Source organism: Sesamum indicum, linkage group LG2, assembly GCF_000512975.1.
Source record: "Sesamum indicum cultivar Zhongzhi No. 13 linkage group LG2, S_indicum_v1.0, whole genome shotgun sequence".
In the NCBI taxonomy this organism is placed as follows: domain Eukaryota; kingdom Viridiplantae; phylum Streptophyta; class Magnoliopsida; order Lamiales; family Pedaliaceae; genus Sesamum; species Sesamum indicum.
The window spans coordinates 12,929,449-12,947,108 of NC_026146.1; the positions used below are offsets into that span (position 1 = coordinate 12,929,449).

A 17,660-nucleotide genomic window follows, 5' to 3' on the forward strand; every position below is an offset into this window, starting at 1 on the left:
AAAGAGAGAGATCTAATCGTGAATAAGAGAGAGAGGGACGGCGAACGGCGGCTGGCGATTGACGGATAAGGCAAAAAGTCGCCTGACGGACGAGGCAGAAAGAGAAACAAAGTGAGAGAGTGAGGGAAAGATTGGGGAGAAAGTAAAAGAATCTGCTAAGTGTCCAATATATATAAAATTTTAGAACGGTCGCTTGTAAAGAAAATCGTTCCAAAGGTCGTTCCTAACTAAATAGAACGATGACGTTTTATGTGCTATAGATTAGTGTTCCTCGCACTTCAATTTGGCAAGGTAATGTAATTTTTTAAGTGTTCCTAGACCGTGCTAAAACAACCTAAATGACGATATTTTGTCTTCAGACGATAATTTGTTTTAGTGGTCTCATAGAAAAACTTTTCCTATATATATGCCGCCCGTTCCTAATTGAGTCGGAAAAAAAATTATTAAATTGAAAAAATTAAAAATAAAGAAAAAACTATTCCAGACCTGTTAATGATAAAAGAAAAGTCGACCATAAATTTATGAAGACGATTGGACACATGTAATTCTTTTTGATAAATTGATACATATTCAGCAAATCAAGTATATTTGTATATCCAAGATTGTTAGTATTACGTAAATGTTGTTAGCATCTTATACTGTTACCAATTCCTCTGGACCAGCAACCCAGCCCAAGCCTCCATAAGTGCACCAGAGCCCAAACAAGATCCTTATGGCTGAATGATTCCTACTACTAAAGACATTTTAGATAGGATTAAGTTTGTTAGGGCTACCAAAAGATAATAAGACACTTATCAGCAAAAAATTCAATTTTTGTTGTATCAGCATTAGTATGAGGAATGAAACGGAGAGATTGGATCTTGTCAACTTTTTCTTTCATCCTTATTTTTTACGCCTTATTTCGTACTCAAATTAGGAACAACATAGCCCATAGCCTTATCATAATTTAAGACAAAAACAAAGAGGATCAAAATCCTCAACACTACAAAGAGCTGCTCTAGCTTGTAGGTAGCTTCATTAGCAGAACGCTTGACAAAACTTAATGCAATTTGAGCAATGTTCAGAGACAGTGTATAGGTTTCTATGATGATCCAACTTGAGAAGGATCAAGTGTTGCCACTCCCAGCTTGCTCATTACTTGAAAACAATCACCTTCTACACTGAAACACTACCAGCCATGTCGGCAGCAGTGATCCAAGTCTAAGTGAGCTACAAGAGCTATTCCAAATTCAACACCTAACAACTCAAGTGTACATTCATTTTGACCAATTGATTTTTTTACCATCAGACCTTTAAGTTATTGAAAAAATATACAATAATTCCAATGAAAAACCTATTTGTAAGACCATGCTTCGTTCCCGCCAATTTACTTTAGTAGGCATTTTGCCAATTTAAAATGGATGTTGAGTGTGAGTATATGTTTGCCATAAATGCTCGTAATCTGCTTATAATATTCTCTACATTAATATTTGTCTTCTTCTTCTTAGGAATTAAGGCACCAAACTAATCCATTTCGCCAATAGAAATACCTTTTTATAGAGGACATTCGTTATAAATATAGGCTCCATCGTACCAAAGGTCCCATTGATTTCATTGAAAATTAATAGAATCAAACCCTAAATTTTTGTTCACCACCATCGCCGATGGCAGATCTTGAGCCATTCAGCATCCCCGACGGTTGGAAACTTGTCAAGAGAGTTGATAACAAAGGAACCATTGTCAAGGTTTGTGCATATGATATCTGGTTTTTTTCTTTCTTTATCCTATTTTATTTCGAGACACAATCTCCGTATGCTATGGTTGTAGTCAAAATCAATGTGAAGCTTCTATTTTCACATTCTTTGTGTTGATATAAGTGGTTTGTGTTGGATTTTGAGAATTTATATGGATTTAATGGAAATCAATACTATTTATTGGAATGTTGAGGACAATATTTATTTTTATTTCATTTAATTTTCTTTATATATTTGTTTTGTGAAGAATATTCAATTGCTCTATAATTTTTCTCTTTTGGGATTGTTATGTTCCAGAATGTGTAGATCTATTGTTAATTTTTAAGATCTTCAATTTTGATATTGCCTGGTTTAATTATTTTGATATTAGTTTATTCTATATGTCCAATTGAGGATAATTCATTTATTGATATGTTTTTTTTGTCAAAATTCCAAATGTAATATAGTTAAGAAATAGGAATTTTGACTTTTTCAACACGATGATATTACCAAAAATATTCTTTGCTATAATTTTGTCAATCGGAAATGGATAGAAAATGATAATATCTCCACTTTGCATAATTGAATATTAGGGATCATCTAATAAGCTTATTTGCTGCATAATGCCATCTTCAAGAGGGTATGGGTTTAGGAGGCTTCTGAATATATGATTCAAGGAGCATTAGTAATATGTTATCTTTTAGTAGATAGTAATAATGTATGAGACTAAACTTTCAAGAACATAAAGTATTGTGCTTAATGCAATCTTTTAATCTTTTATATTCATTATTATCTACTTTAGGGTTCTTTATAAACTCTTGGGAGACTAACTTTCCCTTGCACTCATGCATATATATATACATAATGCAATCTTTTGAAGGACTTGATTTTGCTTTAATTTCTTTGTGCATATGTAACAACAATTAGAACGCGCACATTAGCCGCACTTATTGCTTACGAGTGTTTGAAAATGCATTCATTTCTGATATATAGTGGAATATAATCTTATACGTAGAATATCAATTCACTTCTCAACAAGCTGCATTAATTTGACTGGTATTTGGCATGCGCAGTACTATACGAATGTTCTAGGACAAAAGTTTTACAGCAAGGAAGATTTACTACGGAACATAAAGGATGCGAAAGAGAAAGGACTATCCATATATGGTCCTGTAAGTTTGTACTAATTATGTATTTTCTCTTTTATTATTTCTGTATTTTATTTGCAGTAATCTATGAACTATGTGTTAAGGTCTTTATGCTTATGTAAATGGAACCTAGCTGCAACTTAAGGAGCATTGCACGTGCTCCTTTCGTTAATAAATTTAATAAAAATGGTTAATGGGGCGTAAATTGCAATTTCTTTTACTTGTAGGACTAGATCTGCAGAGTCGTAAAACAATAAAAATTAAAAATCACAAATGGGATAAATTATGAGACGTAAATTACAATTTTTCCCTCAAAGACACCTACATTAGTGAGAACCACCTAGTTATGTTTTACTAGATATGCAAAGTCAAAGAGAAATACTATTTACATATATATTGGTTTAACCATAAAGCATTAATGGAGGAAATGAATGAGAACACAAAAGAGAATTGGTTGGACTTTGAACTATATGTGCACAGGTAATAATATACGAAGTTTGAATGACTCATGCTTCTCGGTTCAAAAACCTAATATATGTATGATTTTGAGTGGAACTTTTAGCTACCAAATATATGAACTTCATTATTAAATTTCTTTTGCTACGTTGAGCAAATATTTGTTAATATATTATATGACATTGTTTTGTGTACTTTCAATACTTATAAAAGATGGTTCATTTAATTACAAAATAAAATTGTATAAAAAACTCAAAGAGTCGTTGTTTTTATGTATAGGTGAGTTTCAAATATGTATAAAATTCATTTTAAGAGGTTTTTATAGAATTTTTTCTATAAAATGGAACTATATATTTAGAAAACCTCTATATGAATTCTGTATATATGAAATCCACCAAAGAATCTAGTTAAAAAGTATAATTTGCCAACTTTTTATTCAAAAATTTAAATATTTAATAAATATTGTTAAGGTTTAACTTTTTTTAGACTTATTTTTTACTCTTAAAATAAAAAATTACCGACTTAGAGTATTTTTCATTATATTTTTAGATTAGATAAGTTTTATTAAATTTATTCATAATTTTTGTTTTCTTTTTAACTACTAAAAAAAAGAGACTATTTATTTTTAAATTAAGAAATATAGTATTATGTCCACAAGAGTTCAAAATTCTCATTTCACATAAGATAATTATAATATATTAGCATAAAAATACTTAAAAAAAAGTTATTTTTTTCATTTAAAAAAATATTAATTTGACAATTTTATAAACTTAAGGAACTAATGTGACAAAATTAAATTTATTGACCATTTTACCCGCCAAAGAGTCAAAATCCAGCCACATTTTCGCTGAAAAAAGGTTAGAGTTACCAAACTGAGATAAAAGCTAAAGTTTAGGGATGCTAAAGTCAAAAAATGAGCTTAAGGGATTAAAGTGATTCTAAACTAAAATTTAATGAACCAAATACAGCATTTGCACTAAAAAGAAACTTTTGAAACAGATGTTTTGTTGTAACAAAAAGATTGGTAGCAAAGGATCATTTTACTTGTAGTGAATATTGGAGGATGATTCATCCTACATCCGCTGGAAGTAATAATATTATTGTTAAAGCAGAAAACTAATTGAAAGAGAAAACATTGCATTTATGTACATCTAATATACTTTACTTTCTGTGTTATTCATTTCTTGTGCAGGAATTTAAAGCATCCGATTCCCGGGGTAAAAAGAAGAAGACAAAAATAGGAGAAACATCCACAAGGATCTGCAAAAGAGATGAGCAAAAATCTACTTGTACAAGGGTAAGACATCATAGATATTCATACCAAACCAAATTTTTCATCCTTTGGTTGCTTTTATACATATTTCTTGTGTTTCATTCATTTCTCTGGAAAAAATTTGTAATCTTAGTCATGTAACTTATAGAGGTGGGTATGTGCGAATTGATTTTTTACAAATTTAGTAATGTAACCTGAAAATTTTGGTAGTGTTAGTACTTTTCTGGCCAAATTAGAGCGCCTGAAAACAACATAACTTGCACATGATCTAATTAAAAATTTTTAGTAACTTTCCTATTATAAGAGTGAAATTGCAATTTAATTGGCTCAGGTGCAAGTTACATATATTTCTAGCTAAATGGACGAAAATCGGACTAAAATTGCCAAAATTTTAAAGTTATAGGATTAAATTGTGAAAATCAATTCGTGAAGGACCAAACTTCCACCCCCTTGAAGTTATAGGACTAAAATTATATTTTCCTCATTTATCTATCTGCCTATATATACACTAGAAATTTTATTTATTATTGTTTACATTTCAATTGCTATAGGCTAAACGCCGTGGTAAATTACTATTATCAAACATGATTAAATAAAATCAATGCAAAAACTCACCTCATTCACCATGTCAAAGTATTCGCACGACTCTTAGCTATGCAAAAACATTCACGGCTTTTAACCATCATAAATATTTAAGCGACCTTTGCAAAAACCACAACCAATAAATATTACGTAGTCATAGTCTATAACTATTTACTACTGCTATTTCTTTTTATTCATGACTATTACCCTTAGTTAAATGTTACATTTCTTGTAGTAATATGTTTTTTATTTATTTTTGTTATTGTCTTTGTCAATGTGAGGATCTGGAATGTGGATGTATGTGGTATGTACTTTATTTGAATTAATTTGTTTTACATTGTTGAATTGGATTTGAATGATAACTTTTCGAACAAAAACACTTTATAATGGTCTTTAAAGTTATGAAAATGTTGAGATTGGATCTATTCATCATTCTCAAGTTCGCTTTATTATTGTTTTTTTCCCTTTAGATTATTACTTAACAATGCATGTACTTTTGAATGTTGTGAAATTCCAATTATCAGGGAGTGAAAATATCTAGAAAGCAAGGAGAAGCGAAGAAGGGACATGAAATCAAAGGAGGGAGGTCTGCTGTGCACATTTGTGACCAAAGTATGTCTGTGAACATCTCTTTCACACACAATCATATGAGTTTCTTTCTTTGCAAACTTTTCTCCTCCTTCTGTTTATATTCTTTTAATAAAAAATGACGAAATAAACTTACTTACATGCCTGCAATTATTTTATTCGGTATATGAATTTGAGAATGTCAATATTTGTTACAAATTAATCACTTATTTTTAATTTAATTTTCAATGCAAACTAATTCAAAAAAATGAGTAAAATCGTCCCAAATTAAAATCATGCTAAATAATAAAAAGCATGAAACCCTAGCTATAATCGTGCATTTTGTGTGCAAAATTTCAATTTCAATCCATCGTAGGACAAAACTGCACATGATAATTCATTTTGAAATCAATAAAAAGAGGTGACGTACCTCAATATCGTCATCATTCTTGTACGTAAAAAATGTTCATATTCTTATATTTCTAAGTGAATTTGCATATTCTCTTGAATGGTGTCTAAATTCTAAATCCTTTCTTCTAATACGTAATATTGATGATTTTACTAGTTGATATGAATATTGAGATATCATAACATGTATATACTAAAAATGCAGCTGTCGCAACTGACGAGCGCCGGAGGTCAAGAAGACTTGCAGGGCTTGAGCCCGAGCTAAAATGTGATTTTAAGCTTGATAAAGCTCTGGAATATGTAGTTAAGGATTGAAAGGTCGAGGCAATGCATGATACAATATAATCGTTAAGATTTGATGAGCATGTCCATTTAATTGTATTGTATCATAAAACCTACAAAGTTAATCTATTCCTTTAAATTTTGTTGTGGATGAGAGTAAACGCTACTGCAAAAAAAAAAAAAAAAAAAAATTATTCAATTGCAACAACTATGATCCACTTCAATTTTCATGCCACCATGTTTGCTACCGATATAATGTGAACATTGCAAAATTTTCTATGAAAATAATCTATTGCAAATTGCAATGGCACCATTCCGTGGAAAAATTTTACCTCGACTTGTGCAACAGTTTGCCACAAAAATAGGTCAACGCTATCAAAGTTTATTTATTATGCTTTTAGTATATATATATTCGATCTATGTTAAATAATAAACTCTCAAAAAATTTAAAATATTAGGGAGATAAATTATTTTATATTTATATTTTAACAATGTACTGCCACAAATAGTTAAATTCTTCTCCTGATATGTTTTGGTCAAAATGGCTGTGATTTATACAATTAGTTACAAAAGTCTTTTTGACGAATGGCGCACTTTGCTTCAAAGATTTATACTATACTATTACGGTTGAGTCGGGGTGTAAAGTTGGTGTGCAAAATTTGTGCATGAATTAAATTAATTTTATAGGGAATAACAAGTTTAGTTTTTTTTTTTTTTGAACCTTATTGTATTATTATTATTATTATTATTATTATTATTATTGTTATTATTATTGATGTTGTTGTTGTTATTGTTTTTTATGTTCTCTTCTCTTTCCTCTACATTCTATTGTACCTTTTATCTCCAAAGTTACACAATATTTTTTATAAATGCATTGCATCATATTCTTGATAAATATCACATTTATTTATGTAATTTATTAAAAAATATCACATATATAACTAAAAGTTAAATTTATTATATCTTATTAATATTATATATTAGGATAAAAATGCAAGTAATCCTCTTGTAATATTGTAAATGAGCAAACTACCTTCCTTTGAAAATAGAATAGCAATTTTCCTCCCTGTATTGTTAGAAATCCTCCTATATTTTTCAAAATAAAGCAATTTACCTTTTTAAACAGGGAGATAAACTGCTTCATTTTAAAAAAATATAGGGGGTAAATTATTATTATTTTTTATAGGGGTGTAATTTATTCATTTACAATATCACATAGAGGTAAACTGCTTTAAATCCTATATATTAATATCGTGCCACAACACCTAATTATACATAAACCCTATATATTATGATACAATTATTGTTATTACCCTCTACGAAACAAGTATTTGTGGATTTGTTCAAAAAAAATAGAAAAAATTTAGGAAAAAATTATTTTTTTCGTCTTTTAATTTAACCTATCTGTTAGATTTAGTCCTGTAAGTATGTCCATTAACTAATTAGTCTTGTAATAAAATGATGAAATTAAGTCCCATTACGATTTTCTTGTGAATTTTTCAGCAACTTTTAAAATTTATGCCGAAAATTACATGTGTGGCAAATTTTTGCTGAATTGTCCGGCCACTTATCTAGTTGTATCATCCACGTATAGTGAGTTGTGAAGGAAAAAATGAGGTTTCTTTCCTCTAAAATATGTCCTACATAGCTTTCAAGTCATATCTAAGGCCACATAATATTAAAGTCCCCAAAAAATTATACAACTCAGCTGTGATGTCACCTTTTTTTCGGACAAAAATATAAATTTCCGACCATCAGAGGACTATTTTGCATCATTATGCAAATTTTCAGGATTAATTAGTTAATGGATATACTTATAGGACTAAATCTAATAGAGGGTAAAATTAAAGGATCAAAAAACTAATTTTTGCAAAAATTAATAATTGGAGATGTGTTACTTCAACTCTATACTTCCATTCTTCAAGTACTTCTCACTCCAACTTCACCAAACAGCCGAAATTAATTAACAGCGATTGATCGGAGCTTGAAAATATTTGATTATGTTAGAAGGAAATGTGACTTTTTGTTGTACATACGAATTAATTATAGTTGTCTGACACTTATAATTCATTGTTAATTTTTGCAAGTGAGGCTAAAATAATTACTTATAGTTAAAAAAATATGATAAATATTTTAATCATGCTAAAATTTTTGGGAAATATATAGTTTATGTTGGAAAAAAAATGCAATTTGGTCTTGCACGAACAGATTTTTGCAATTTAGTCCTATAATTTTAAAATTTTAGCAATGTTCATCTTGTCCGACTAATTTTGCCAAGAAAATTACATGTGACTTACACATGACTTAATTAATTATAATTTTAGTCATGTAATTTACGAGGCTTGGCATTTGTAGTCGTGTAACTTAGAAAAGTTGGCATGAATTGATTTACAAGACTAAAATTATAATTTAATTGAATCATGTAAATCAAATGCAATTTTTAATTGCCAAAATTATAAAGAAATGCATAGAAGCTTGAAACTTTATATCTGATTATTCAAGAAAGTTCACCCAATTCAGAACACGAAACAATTCAATCGATGCACAATACAAACAAGGAACCATTCAGGTGGTGTAACCCCCACAGATTTCAAATCAAGAACCGCCGCTCACATCTTATGTGTTCGCATGTCGTCTTACTTGAGCTTGCGCAGAATGAGGGGAGCGCCGTGCTGTGGCTGGACAGTGAAAACGACGTAAGGAGCGTGTGTGTAGGTGGGCGAGAGCTCAAAGGAGAACGTGCGGAGAATGTTGGAGAGAACAAGCTTGGCCTCCATCAAGGAGTAGTTCTGACCGATGCAGACGCGCGGTCCCCACCCAAAGGGGAAGAACGCCGGGCGCCCGTTCGTGGCTTTCAGCACTCCCTCAGCAAACCGGTCGGGCTTGAATTCGTTGGCGTCTTCGCCCCAGTACTCGGGATCACGGTGCAGTATCACGATTGGCAGCATCAGAAGTGTGTCTGCGGGTATGGTGTACTCTCCTAGTTTGGTTTCTTCTTCGACGAGTCGAGAGAGCTCCACCACCGGAGGGTACAGCCTCAGCACTTCGTTCAAGATCATTGGAATCTAACGAAAATCAAGATAACAATGTCAAGCTAGCTAGGGATTATAGACTTATAACAATAAGTTGTCTGTAAATTCTAGACCGAACCCGGCTTAATCGAATCCCGATCAGATAAGTATAATATATTTATAGTGTGATTAGTCTACAGTTCAAGAAAAGTGACCAATCATCTAGCAATTGTGATATACTTGCTCTGTGATTGGTTTGATTCGACTAAATTTGATTTGGGTAAGAATTTTTCATAAGTTGTCATGTTGACTCAAATACTTACCACTTTGAGTTGGCTTAAGCCTTCGTAGTCGGGTTTACGGTCGCCAAACACTTGGAAAGCTTCTTGTCTAGCACGCTCTTGCCAGTCTTGATGAATGCCAAGCAAAATCATGGTCCAAACCAGCAAATTCGCGGTGGACTCATAACCTGCAAAGTAAAACAACTTGACCTGTCCGAAGAGATCATTCATGTTCTTGATGCCATGAGCCTCCGCAAGTTCAGAATTCAATAGCACATCGAAGAAGTTGTCCTCCACATTCTGGCCTGCCTCTATCTCCTTGGCTCTTTCCTTGATCAGCACCGTTAGTCGTTTACGCACTTCACTCATGATCTGCTTCGCCCTTTGGTTGGTCTCAGTTGGCAAGTACCTATGCACGTTATCAATTTTAACAAGTGCATCATACTTTGATTCGTTCAATCAGACCTAATTTAATTAAGAACTTTTCGTAACTAATATATCGACTTACTTGGCTCCTGGTAAATCTGCCATGCGTGTGGTTTGATTTGCCAAATACGCCATTTCTTTAAGAATCACATAAAGGTTTTTATCCTTGGAATAGTCCGTTGCAAACAACGTTCGAGACACGACTTTGGACGTTAAGGATTCCAAATAGGGGAACACGTCGAGGACGCAAGATCCGTCGTCCTTGGTGAACGCTAAGTTCTTCCACTCGCTCAGAATCTCATCGCAGCTCACTTGAAATGCTGGTATCATTTTCTGTAGTAATAAGTAGGCCACCTCAATCAGTATTCGGAACAAGCCAGAGATTAAGGAGTAATGATGACAAACAAGGATACTAATTAGTTGAGTATTATTACCTTCAATTTTTGCAACTGGAAAACAGGGTTCAAGGTGGTTCTGCTTTTGCTCCAGAGTTTGCCTTCAAGGCCAAGAAGTCCAGTGACGATTATTTGGACAATGTGGTTTGTCACCTTAAAATTCTTCTTGTAGGTATTGTGTTTGGTCATGACTGTTTTCATCAACTCAGGGTCCATTATCAGCACTCTTGGTCTTGGTCCCACCCACAGGTACGACTTTTTACCTATCAGAAGTTCCAAATAATACATGTATTAAAGCTGGTCAGATAGTGAAACGTTTATTAGAGAGAAAATTGTAAGTGGAGGGTACTTAGTTTTCTGAAATAGTTAATATTAATTTCATATTTTAGAAAAATACAGAAAAATTAGTTTTATTATTGTAATATTAATCGTACACTATAAGAAAATATTGTAAAGTTAGTCCCATATTTTATTATAACATTGTAAAGTTAGTCCAAAATGTTCCAAAATTAGTCCCAAAGTTGTAAATTTTTTATAATGGGACTAATTTTGCAATATTTTTCTAAAGCGTAGATCTAATATTGACTATTTCAAAAGTATGGGACTAATATTCAAACCACCTCATACTTTGAACCAAAATAGCAATTTTCTCGTTTATTAGATCAATGCAAGAAACTCATGCAAGAAAAGATTTCCACTACAAAAAAATGCAACATTTAACCATGGTTGATTGTCATGGTTAATAACAAAATAGTCGTAGCAAATAGCCATTGACCATAGCCATGCAACGGTTGTTGGTTATGATATCTGCAATGGTGCTAAAATATTAGCCATGACAAATAACTTTTTTTTTTGTGAAACACCTATGTTTTGCATCGTTTTTATTTAATCATGGTCAACAAAAAGTATTTAATGAAGTTTTTATTCCATAGCAATTAAAATTGTAGTCAATAATCATTTTTTTCCCTAGTCAATTAAAATTCAAAAAGTGTTACATTTGTTAATTTAAGAAGGTAAGTGTTACATCAGGAATAGTTCAGAGGGGTCAAAGTGTATTTTACCCTTTTTTATATTGATTTTATTTATTTGTGATGGATAGTATTAATTTGCTATAATTTTTAAGCTAACTATTTACAATATCGGAAATAGTTCATTTGTTTTCCTTTTTGATAGTATTTTCAATGCCAATGTGGCTCTAAAACTCAGTTTTAAGAACATTGCAGGAAACCTTGAAAAAGAAAACAAACACCATTGTCGAAGTTTAAAATACCATATTTGTGAAGGGTTCTATGGACGAAGGGCATGACTCTGGGAGCAGCTGGATCACGAATATTGATAGCTTTTCCCAAGGCTTCTGCGTACACCATGGAATTCTCTTTTATGTCCCCAAACATGAGCCTCATCAGAGTGTAGGAGTTTCCCTTGAACCCTTGCTGCCTCAGAATTCTCTCCTTCCTCCTAGGACTAAACCACACCCAGTCCATAACCCTCCAAGCCCACGCCAACGCCACAATCGCCACCAACGAAAACCCTATCAGTCTCCACAAACTCTTCTCCCAGCCGACGATCGCCGATGCGTCCATTCTGTGTTCTGTGTGAGAGAGAAAGAGATAGAGAGAGAGAGAGGGGTGGTGAAGGGATGGAAAGGAAGGGAGATCTGCAGGCTATTAAAAGACGAGTACTCTTCATGTGAACTGTATGAATATCAGAATCATGCATGTCTGTGTCAATTTTATGTTTCTTCTAATTTAATGGGATAATTCCACTCTTCTTTCCAGAGGTTTTGTTTAATTATATGTAAACTTTTTGTAGTTTGAGAAATTATATCTAGTATTCTTGAAGTTTACTTTTATCTAACAAATAAGTCCTCCATTAGTCAAAATTCACTAAATTTGTTAATATTAACAAAATGATTGAATGAAAATTGATATTTACCCTTAAATGACTTAAAATGACTTACCAAAGGCCAAAAATAAATTCGGACTAAACTACTTTCATAACGGTGAATATATATATCCTCACATACATTAACGCATGAAAACGTATGAGGATCATTTAGTTATAAAAAAATTTATTTGACCAGTTATAAGTCAGTAATCAGTCGTGGGAGCAAATATAGATTTATTTTATTTTTTTTTATTTTTTTTTGTTAATATCAGTAAGTTTGGTGAACTTTAACTAATTGAAGGACTTACTTTTTAGACAGAAGCAAACCTTAGGGGTGTTAGATGTACTTTTCTAAACCATAAGGGGTTTACGTATAATTACATCAAAGCTCAAGAAAGAGGAGTGTAATTATCCCTAATATAATTATTTGCTACATATAAGCAAATTAATTTCAGTTATACCATTAACATTTGGTTGAGTTGGTATCACTTCTCCAAAATGAAGGAGGTTTAAACCCAAATTAGGCGCTGATCAAATTTTCTGTTGTAATGTATATTTCATCTTCTACTTCATTCAACATACACACGCCACGTGTATTTGTGTTATTTTCCTAGATAAAAATGTAATTAATCCCCCTATAATATACAAATGAGAAAATTACCTCCTACAGAAAAATAGCAATTTACCTTCCTTAATTTTTTAAAATGCAAAATTTACTCCTTGTATTTTTTAAAACGAAACAATTTAGCTTTTTACACGGGAAGGTAAATTGCTTCTTTTTTTGTTTTTTATCATAAGAGGTAATTACTTATTTTCAATATCATAAGAGGGTATATATATTTATATTTATATACGTAACATGCGTATGTTCAATGAAGCAAAAGATAGACACTAGAGAAAAAAAAAATTATTATTGACTATAATATTAGTAGTTATTGCTAAAAATTATGGTAAAGTGACTACTATTAACTACGATTAAATAAAACCGATATAAAAAACTAACTTTTCAACCATGAAAAAATTATTTGCCATGGTCAAAACATTTGTCATAGTTTATAGCTATGATAAATGTTTTACGCACCCTCGCAAAAACCACGACCAACAACCATTGTGTAGTCATGATCCATATCTGTTTGCTACGATTTTTTATTATTAATTATGGTAGTTAGTCGTAGTTAAATATTATAATTATTCTAGTGAGAATTTAATTGTAACAAAAAAATCCAATCCCACCCCACCCCGCCCTCCACCCCCATTGTACACAAAAAAAAAGAAAAAGTCATTTTATTAATTTTGCATGACACTAATTATATTTTTGTATAATACAAGTCAAGACAACAGTTAAACCACGTGAAGCACGTGTAAAAGGTTAGGTTTGTCACTGTCCTGAACCTTCAACACATTATGGTGTTATCGGCGTGTCTCTGCAACTTCACCAACCTCTCCTCTTTGTTCATCTCATCTGCCTACGTACATGTTTACTTGTAGAGGAAGAACATATATGTCTCTTGATCTGGCTCCTGATATTGCAGTGATATATTAAGTTGTGACTTCTCTATATGACTAATTAACTAAAAGGAATGAGCAAATTAAAAAAAATATATATTTATGTCATTAATTGGTTATAATAATATATTTAGGTAAATTACACTTATATCTTTTGAGATATTGTGTAATTATAAATATTCATTAATTATTTAAAAAATTATAAATATCCCCTGAAATTAATAAAAATTGGGTAAAATCCATATTACTTCTTGTGATACCCAAAATGTTCAAATAAACCCCTGTGATAAAAAAAAATACCTTATAACCGTCTGTAAAATTTAAAAAGGTGCACATTACCCCTTTGCCTCTAGATTCACACCTCCAAAGTGCGACTGAGTATGTATATTTTGTCTCTAAATGACCAAACTACCCCTATCTTTAAATTATATATATTTTATAAATATAATATAAAAAAATAAAATTTAGTTATATGAATATATATAAAGAAATGTAAAAATATGAAATAAAAATAGAGATAACTCGCCGACGGACGGGACATTAGTGGTGGGTGGGGTGTCAAAATGCTCGTCTTCGGACAGGCTTTCCAATAGTGGTAGACTCGCGTTGAGAAATGGTCGAACGGTGGAGAAAAAAGCGATAGAAGATGGGGGTACGAGTTAGGATTTTTTTGCTATGGTTAGACGATGAAGAAAAAAGCGACAGAAGACGGGGCGCGGGTTAAAATTTTTTGAGCAAAAAAATATATAACTCGCCAACAGATTGGAGAATTTCAATGGGTGAGGTATCAAAATGCGTGCAATTGGACGAACTTTCCAACGGTGGTAAGCACGCGTCGGGAGGTAGTCGGATGATAAAGAAAAAAAATGATAGAAGATGGTAGGTGCAGGTTAGGATTTTTTTAGCAAAAAAAATGAGATAACACACCAACGGATTAGAGATTTGCAATGGGTGGGGTATCAAAATTCTTGCCGTTAGACGGGCTTTCCAAAGGTGGTAAGCTTGCTCCAAAAGGTGGTCGAACTGTAGAAATATGAGAGAGAGGAAAACTAGATTTAGGATATATACATACAAATATATATATTTATATATTAAAAAATATATAATTATTTATATATTAAAATAATATACTTTAATTTTTGATAAGCATGATTAAATCTAAGCCATTAATTTAGATCCGATTAAATATAAGTCATTCACTTAAAAAGTATATTTTTGTCATTACGACACCAAACTCATATGTAGATACACCATTAAATTTTGAAGGGGGTTATGTGGTTTTTTTTTTTTTTATCACATGGACTTATTTGAATATTTTGGGTATTACAGGGGGTAATATAAATTTTACCCAAAAATAATTATGTAGTACTTAGACGGTATGATAAAAATTACTATTTTACCCTTGCTTTTATTTTTTTAAAGAAATAAAACATTTGAAAAACATAAAAAAAAATTGAGGGTGGGTAAAGTAAATAATCTATTAAGAATATTAGTGTATAAAGATATTTTATAAAATTTTCAAGGTATATAAAATTATATTCATAATTCAAGAGGGCATTTTGCACAATTTTTTACAAAATTTGGATGAATACCTTATGGAATGAGCTCGTTTATAGGAGGACATTGAAATCAGGAGAACATTTATAATTTTCAAATAACGAGTCAGTATTTTGAATTATATCGAACCTCATGAAAAGTAGTTGTAATTTATCCAATATATTTATGAAGGAAAATTTTTTAATCAAAATAAGGTATTTTTTAAAATTATTAAGTTCTAACTTTGTAAATTAGCTAGTGACTATAATGAGGAATGAGATACAAAAAAGAACAATTAAAATTTCTGCAGAAGAGTTCAAACAATCACAAAAAATTAATATATCTTAATTAATAGTTGTAGCCAAGATGTTAAATGGATTATCAAATTAAGTATTAATTTGTAACTTCCACAGTAAAATAATGTAAAATAGATCATTACTTCCATGTAAATTACACGGGCTATTTTAGTAAAAACATATTGAAACACCCCGAGAGTCCCGCCTTGGTACTTTATAATTAGTATAAGTAGAAATTAACACATCACATTTAAAACGGAAAAAAGAAAAAGAAAGAAAGAAAGAAAAATAAAAGAAAATTAATTTAGGGGTACTATCGGTATAATAATAAAATTGATGTTGTGGTGTGATATTTTTCATATATGCAAAACATGTTATGTCTTTCTAACAGAAAAATCAACAAAAAGAAATCGTCATATATGGCAAACTGCAAATTTCGCAAAGTTGAGATGATAAGTTGATACAAAAATAAAATTTTAAATGCCAAAATATAAAAATGGGTATAGCTCAGATGACAAAATGTAATTTACCCATCTTATTTATAATGATTTATTTAAATTTTAATTATGTTTTTATTCTTTAAATTGAAATATTTAAATAAATTGGAATAACATTGATTAGTATTAAAGCACAATTAACAACATAATGTATTCATTAATTTAAAAAGGTACCTTAGTACATTTTATTTTTAAAAGAAAAGAATACTTAACCAAAATGCATGAACCCTATGGCTCTATCGTTGGCAATAAACAATATGTTGTACAGTGGCCTAATGTTGCTTATGTTTTTAATTAGTGTGACGAGTAGATGAAAGGTTTGTCCTGGTGAGCCCCATTGGATTGCTGTCAAAACATTGCTTAAGTACTTGAGAATGACTAAATTGATGTTCTTGATATACATGGGTGGAGAACTTATTTTAGAAGGCTACATGACAGTAGCTTCCAGTCTGACATAGACAATGCCAAATATGAGTGCGGATACGTGTTCAGACTGAATGGTGGTGTGGTAGCTTGGAAGAATTCCAAGCAAAAGATCATGACATATTCTACCATTGAAGTTGAATACTCGAAGAAGTTGTTTAGATTTAAAACAACATTCAAAAAGAATATGGTGCTTAGTCATCATGGCTTGAAGCGGGTTCAAAAGATCAACTGTATGGGGTTTTTATTATCTATTACCATTAATGTATTACCCTAATGAGAGATCTAAAAAAATGAGTGGATGGTTAGGAAGAACAAGATACACAAATATTACTGAGCCAGTAATATTCTTTTGCGATAACAATGAGGTAATAGTGCAAGCGAAGGAATTAAGATCTCATCACAAATTCAAGGACATACTTAGACGCTATTCCACTGAGAGAGATGGTAGAAAGAGGCAATGTTCGAGTAGATCGCATTGCTTCAGCAAAAAATACGGCAGATCCTTTGACCATGCCTGTATGACAAATTGCCCATACACAACATATTAAGATGATATTAAAGTATATAGGCAATTGATTTTAGGTCAAATGAGAGACTGTTAGAATAAATGACGAAAAAATCAATTAGATTAACGTTTTTATAATTCATTTAAGTAATTGATTATTTTCTACAAGTATTAGATTTTGAATAAGATGAGATTAATTGGCAAATAGAATTGTTCTGCTTATTTACTTTATACTTTCTTACTCCCACAACAATGCCCTCAAACCAAATAGAACAACTAGGAAGCTTGAGTTGTGAATTGGATGACAATTATGAAACCGAACTCCTGAAAGTTTGATCTAAAATATTTCAAGTCGAGAGTCTCGTGACTGGACATCAAGTGCTCTATCAAGGCTTGCACTACTAATTGTATTTATTGGATGAGTGTTAAGTTTCACCGAAGACAGACATTGAACGTCTATGCAATA

General features: G+C 31.4%; 2 protein-coding genes across 2 annotated transcripts; one reads left to right on the forward strand and one right to left on the reverse strand.

The window, feature by feature from the left end:
• On the forward strand, window positions 1,575–6,467 carry LOC105156015. The gene is made up of 5 exons (XM_011072032.1): window positions 1,575–1,724; window positions 2,786–2,884; window positions 4,509–4,613; window positions 5,696–5,783; window positions 6,352–6,467. Exons 1-5 carry the CDS (start codon window positions 1,644–1,646, stop codon window positions 6,459–6,461), a joined length of 483 nt encoding a protein of 160 aa, XP_011070334.1. The 5' UTR covers window positions 1,575–1,643; the 3' UTR covers window positions 6,462–6,467.
• LOC105156016 (cytochrome P450 CYP72A219-like) lies at window positions 8,899–12,167 on the reverse strand. The gene is made up of 5 exons (XM_011072033.2): window positions 11,812–12,167; window positions 10,581–10,804; window positions 10,229–10,479; window positions 9,763–10,129; window positions 8,899–9,493 (listed from the first exon to the last, which is right to left on the reverse strand). The coding sequence occupies exons 1-5, from the start codon at window positions 12,122–12,124 to the stop codon at window positions 9,065–9,067; spliced, it is 1,584 nt and encodes a 527-aa protein (XP_011070335.1). The 5' UTR covers window positions 12,125–12,167; the 3' UTR covers window positions 8,899–9,064.

Excerpts from the sequence above, each read along its gene's own strand:
- LOC105156015 (XM_011072032.1), top strand. The coding sequence starts at position 1,644 with ATGGCAGATCTTGAGCCATTCAGCATCCCCGACGGTTGGAAACTTGTC. Across the intron at positions 4,614-5,695 it reads AAAAATCTACTTGTACAAGG|GGAGTGAAAATATCTAGAAA; the intron begins GTAAGACATCAT and ends TCCAATTATCAG. Across the intron at positions 5,784-6,351 it reads TGTGCACATTTGTGACCAAA|CTGTCGCAACTGACGAGCGC; the intron begins GTATGTCTGTGA and ends CTAAAAATGCAG.
- LOC105156016 (XM_011072033.2), bottom strand. The coding sequence starts at position 12,124 with ATGGACGCATCGGCGATCGTCGGCTGGGAGAAGAGTTTGTGGAGACTG. Across the intron at positions 10,805-11,811 it reads TAGAACCCTTCACAAATATG|GTAAAAAGTCGTACCTGTGG; the intron begins GTATTTTAAACT and ends AACTTCTGATAG. Across the intron at positions 9,494-9,762 it reads GCTTAAGCCAACTCAAAGTG|ATTCCAATGATCTTGAACGA; the intron begins GTAAGTATTTGA and ends GATTTTCGTTAG.